This window comes from Equus quagga, chromosome 2 (assembly GCF_021613505.1).
Source record: "Equus quagga isolate Etosha38 chromosome 2, UCLA_HA_Equagga_1.0, whole genome shotgun sequence".
NCBI lineage: Eukaryota > Metazoa > Chordata > Mammalia > Perissodactyla > Equidae > Equus > Equus quagga.
The window spans coordinates 106151646-106157688 of record NC_060268.1 but is presented as its reverse complement, the minus strand read 5'-3'; the positions used below and the strand labels follow the sequence as shown (position 1 = coordinate 106157688).

Genomic DNA, 6043 nt, shown 5'->3' with positions numbered 1-6043 from the left:
GCGCCGCGCCGGGACAGCGCCGCCCCCGTCGCCGAGGCCGCGGGCCCGCCGGCCGCCGGAGGCGCGACCAAGGCAAAGGCAAAGGCCAAGCCCGCGGCCGACCCCGCGGCGGCCGCGTCCTCGCCTCGCGCGGCGCCCGGCGGCCAGGGCCCGGCGGAGGCCGGGAAGGAGGAGGCGCTGGCCCGCTCGCCGCCGTACCAGGAGAAGGCGAACCTGTACCCGCCGAGTAACACGCCGGGCGAGGGGCTGAGCCACGGCGGCGGCCTGCGGCCCAACGGGCAGACGAAGCCGCTGCCGGCGCTGAAGCTGGCGCTGGAGTACATCGTGCCGTGCATGAACAAGCACGGCATCTGCGTGGTGGACGACTTCCTGGGCAAGGAGACTGGGCAGCAGATCGGCGACGAGGTGCGCGCCCTGCACGACACCGGCAAGTTCACGGACGGCCAGCTGGTCAGCCAGAAGAGCGACTCGTCCAAGGACATCCGAGGCGATAAGATCACCTGGATCGAGGGCAAGGAGCCCGGCTGCGAGACCATCGGGCTGCTCATGAGCAGCATGGACGACCTGATCCGCCACTGTAACGGGAAGCTGGGCAACTACAAAATCAATGGCCGGACGAAAGTAAGTGTGCGCTGAGGGTGTGCGCCGGCCGAGCCTGGCCCGGCGGGCGGCCCCCTGCCCGCGACAGGAGCCGCTTAGCGTGAAGAACGTGGTTCCTCGGCGTGAAAGTGATTTCATTCTTGTGTGGCACCCCGTAAAGAAAGCGGGTCCAATCCGTAGATGGGCGTTTATCCATTTACCCCCTTTCTCTGTGTGCACTTTTTCCCGTGCTGCCCGTCTGCAAACGCTCCGTCTCATTGCACGGTTTCCTGGCGAAATTTGGTGTCTCCCTTGAACTTTGCTGTCCTCTCCCTTGAACTTTGCTGTCCTCTCCCTTTCAGTGCGCTGTTAGTCAATTCGAGCCTCCTTGGAGTGAGGGCCGCCCGATGGGGGGGATTAGAGTCCTACCCAAGCGAGAGCTGGTTCTGCATCGGCCTTGTGTTTGCACTCGCTCTTAGTTCTCTCTCGGGGTCGGGGCCCCTCATCCGATTCTGCCTTGCAGAGTGCACTGCTGGGTTTAGCTGCGAATCTGCCAGCTGACCACCCAAAAGTAAATGTAAAAGAAGCGTTTAGTGCAAGACTCACGCTCAGGGAGAGCTTGGCAGCTCCCCTCAGCCTGTTGTGGCTCTCATCCCTCTCCCTGTCTCTGCTATTTTGAAACCCACTGCAAAACGGGGAAAGAAGCATTTCTGTTTTCAGACCTCTCAGTGTAGGTAGGTTACATTTTTAGCATAGGTTTCCTTTATTTGCTTTGTTGATAGGATCCCTCTGTTGAAAAAGGACTGTTTTGCAGTTTCCTGGGGAAACCCCCCCCCCCCCCCCCCCCCCCACCGCACCGGAGGAGGAGGGAGGGCTCATCCTAACGTCTTGATTTGGTGAAATCTCTTTGTTTTCACTTTGCTATTGTAGTTTTTCCCTTGCAGGTTCTTCAGTTGCTATCTAGTCTAATCCCTCTTCCCTCCTCAGGGTGGGAAACCCCAGACACCTTCCTCCTTGATACTCTCTTGCAGTACTCTGTTGCAGTTCTTTTTCGTTCTGCTTCCCAGATCTTAATGTTTTCTTTGTATCGGGCTCCACCCCGGGGCCACCCTGCTCCACCTTCCACCACCATCAGTCTCTGATTTTGTGCGTTTTGGGAGCTTGTCGGAGGAGATCATCACATGAGCGTGTCTGTGCATACACACCAGCTCTTCCAGGTCGTTCTTTTGTGTGTGTCACACTGTCTATTTTAACAGTCATTATGTGTGACGCTCAGGCTGCCCGAAAGGCTGAGCATAGGCAGTGAGGAAAGTTCTAAACGTGACAATTTTGTGGGGGAAAACAGAAGGGGAGGTCTCATTTATGCGTTGGTGCTTCATTGCTGGATGAAGGCACGTCTTCATACCATGTAGTCTCAAAAGAGTGAACTATTTCTTCATATTAAGCTGGAAGATGAAAAGGGTTCCTGATTAAACTTGAGCGTCAGTATTTAATGAGATTTTTCATTTATATTTTTTAAAAACACTGTCATGGATCAAATTCGAGTATAGTCATGAGCTGCAGAGCAGGAAAGGAGCTAGCTTGAAGGACTATTAAAATAGCCCTGTGAAAACAGACCAAAGCTCATAGTTGGGGCGGAAGCTTAAGGTAGTCGTGAAGAAAAGGTCCTAAATCTTCCTTGATCTGCTTTCCTTAGTTCATTTAGCTTTCCAGGTTAAGCTAAGTCCTTCCCTCTCCGGTCTTCCTGTTTCCACCTGTCCTCAGGGAAAGGGCAGCAGCCAGCCTAGCTCCTAGAGCAATGCTTCTTGTGGGGAGGCTGTTAGAAAATAGCCACCTCCTTCTGCAGGAGTCCCAGCGGCTGAAGGGAACAGTGGTTGAGGTTTTAAATCACTTGACAACACATATCATCATGTGATGGACTAGCTGAAAGAAGGATGGGTATTAAACTCTTTAGATTTGACCTTATGCCTGCATTAATTTTAGAGACACAATTTCAGGATCTATGAGTGATCTTAGGGAATCCCTTTCATTGCACTTCTTGGCTGAGAGTTTTTGGTGATCGTGTTTGATCCTGTAGTTTAAGTATTACTAAAAAAACCCAAAGATGCTTCCTTTGGAGGAGTGGGCAGCCAGTCAAATTACCAAATTACATATATTGAGCAACCAGTGTACTAGGCTCAGTACAGACTTAATCACAGTAACCTTAGTCCTGTGAAGGAGGTAGTATTATTCCTAATTTACATTTGAGGCTATTTCAGCTCAGACTTGGCCAGAGCCTACCATTGATGATAACCTAGCTGGGATTGAGTCTTAGGTCATTCAGATATCAAGCTGCATACTTTTTCTACTATACTGCATATAGGTAGGATATTAGATGAGAAGATGCAGATTACTTAACTTACTATTGGAACTAAAATTTGATATACATGTTTTGTTAATAGTGAATAGCGTTAGCCTTGTCTGTGAATAATTGTACTTTATGTTTGGGCTATATAAACTTTTTATTAGGTGACATACAATGTTTATTTCGGATGGTAGCTGTAAAGCTACTTTATAGTAATCCACCTGAATTATGCTCATTTCAGTGTAACTTTTTCTTTTAATAAAGATTTGCAGCTGAGCTAACAACTGTTGCCAGTCTTTTTTTTTTTATTATTGCTTTTTCTCCCCAAATCCCCCCAGTACATAGTTGCGTATTTTAGTTGTGGGTCCTTCTGGTTGTGGCATGTGGGATGCCGCCTCAGCATGGCGTGATCAGTGGTGCCATGTCCACGCCCAGGATCTGAACCAGCGAAACCCTGGGCCGCCGAAGCAGAGCATGCAAACTTAACCACTCGGCCACAGGGTCGGCCCCAGTATAACTCTTAAGAGAGGTACAATATGGATGCTGTATGTGATTGCAGAGAGGTTCTTCAGCTAAGAATTTTAGTATCTTCTACAGCATTATAGTGACTTTAAACGTTACTTGCCTCAAATATGTAGTATTTTTCTCACTTAGATTTTTACAGCAACTCTGTAAAATAGATTGTTGGTGTATTATCCCTGTTTATAGATTAGAAAAGTGAGTCTCAGGAAAGTTAGTTCACTTGTTGGAGATCATGCAGCATACCAGGTCTTCAATTCCGGGTTTCTGATCAAGATTCTGATGTTCTTTTCATTTACATTATTCTGTAGGGTCTTTGTGTATGTCAGCGCCTGATAATCAGATGATGGATAATTGGCTGTGGCTTGTTCAGCGTAGGCTTTGATTTGCCCCAAGTTTCTACTTCAGACATACTTATCTGGCCACAGTTTATCCAACTGCTTTAAAAGAGGAACTACAGGGAAGGATGAAGTAATACAGGAGAAAAACAGGAACATGATTGTAGCCACTGATGTTAACTGAGCTCTGGTTTCCACTTTCTCTGGTCCTTTTTTCGGGGTTTCCCCCGTTTTGCCCTTAAGCTGCCCTTCTATCCTTTCTTTCTCACACCCTTTCTTCCATTAAGAAGACTTGCAATGATGTCCAGCAGGAAGGAATCATGATCTGTTGATTTGTGAAAAGTAGTGTTGTTGTGGGCCTTTACTGGGGGGTAGAGGAGAAAGAAGAATGCGGAGGAGTAAAGATCATGGGAAAAGGTTGAAGTATTCAGCTAGAGTTTCTTAGCCACTCTGAAGGAAAAAATTTGCCTGTTAAAATAAAAATCCTAGAATCATATATATATTTTTGGAATTTTATCCAAAACTTACTGTTCACTTAAAATGTACATAAAGAAAAGGAATGATAAAATAGGTTGAGACCAATAAGTAGCAGATTGTATTCCTAAGATTTGTCCCTAGTACTGTATGTAGTTAATTAGCTCTGGCTGATTATGGCTTTTATTTTATTTTTATTTTCATTTTTTTGGTGAGGAAGATTTGTTGTGAGCTAACATCTGTTGCCAATCTTCCTCTTTTGGTGTGAGGAAGATTGTCGCTGAGCTAACATCTGTGCCAGTCTTCCTCTATTTTGTATGTGGGATGCTGCCACAGCATGGCTTGATGGGCAGTGGGTAGGTCTGCACCTGGGATCCGAACCCGCAAATCCCCCCCCCCCCCCGCTGCTGAAGTGGAGTGCGCAAACTTAAGCCGTATACCCTCAGGCTAGCCCCTGATTTTGGCTTTTAAAGAGCAGAGAATAGGATGAGGAAAATCCTGTTGTTTTATCATCACTACCATAGAGATGTGGTGATAGTCTTCTTAGATGTTACAAACAAAACTTCCTTCCCAATCTACTTCGGCCACTTTCTCTATATGCTTGGCATCCAGATGTACAAATTGAGGCAGCTTGTTTAATGTTTTAATAGCTATATCAGAATTCAACATCAGAGTCAGTTATTCCGTATGCAGAAAGGCTGACACTATTGCAACTGCAGTAATAACAGTTTTGCACAGTGCTTTAAAATTTAAAAGAGATACCTGTGGACTGAAAGAGTAGTCTTAATAGGTTGTGACTGAACCAAGTTCAACTTTGTAGGAAAACATTTTGTATAGTGAATTAGTTTACATGTAGTTTACATATAATGTAACTCTTTTAATTCTAACGGAGTTTTATTTAAGTTACAAGGGTTTGTGGGTTTTTTTTGCATGTTTATAACTCCTAACTTATCTACTACCTAATAAGCCACAAAAATACCGTGCAAGACCTTAGTCACACAGGAGGAGGGCATCTAAACATAGAAGGATAGTGGACTTTGTGCTGCTGTTAGATCTGCATTGGGTTCTGGATCTGCCACTGTTTCTGTGTCCTTGAGCCAGTTAGTTAATCTTTCTGAGCCTCAGTTACTCCAGTTGTAAAATGGTGTTAAATGATACTGCCTTGTCTGCCTTTTAGGCTTGCTGTGAGGAGTACATATAATTATGCATGTAAAAGCACTTTTTAAATTGTAAAGCATGTGCAAAATTGTGGTTAATGATTATTATTCTCATTTTAAAATTTTTCTGGGGCTGGACCCATGGCCAAGTGGTTAAATTTGTGCTCTCTGCTTTGGTGGTCCAGGGTTCACCAGTTTGGATCCTGGGCACGGACCTACACACCGCTCCTCAAGCCTTGCTGTGGTGGTGTCCCACATAGAAAAACTAGAATGTCTTGCAACTAGGATATGCAACTATGTACTGGGATTTTGGAGAGGGGGAAAAAAAGGACGATTGGCAACAGATGTTAGCTCAGGGCCAATCTTCCACACCAAAAAAAAGCATACCTTAAAAAAGCAAAAAATTCTATTTTTCTGATTCTTTAAGTTTTGTGCTTTTGCTGTCTTTCCCCTTCTTATAAGCTGGAGGAAAAAAGACTTAGAATGATCACCTGTTTTTGACCTCAACCATGCCACTGCCCCTACCACACATAGATTTTTTTTTTCAACAGAGAAAGTAAGTCCCAGAGAGGTTAAGTGACTTGTTCAAGGCCATAGAGCTGGTTAGTGTCAGTTTTGTCACTTCAAAACTG

At 45.8% G+C, this 6043-nt stretch overlaps 1 protein-coding gene across 1 annotated transcript in view; it reads left to right on the top strand.

The window, feature by feature from the left end:
- EGLN1 (egl-9 family hypoxia inducible factor 1) overlaps positions 1–6043 on the top strand; it is a gene marked incomplete at its 5' end in the record, with an annotated part of 54910 nt that continues 48867 nt past the window's right edge. The window contains one exon of the mRNA XM_046652806.1: positions 1–621. Coding sequence (XP_046508762.1) covers positions 1–621 — 621 coding nt within the window. The remainder of the gene's footprint in view (positions 622–6043) is intronic.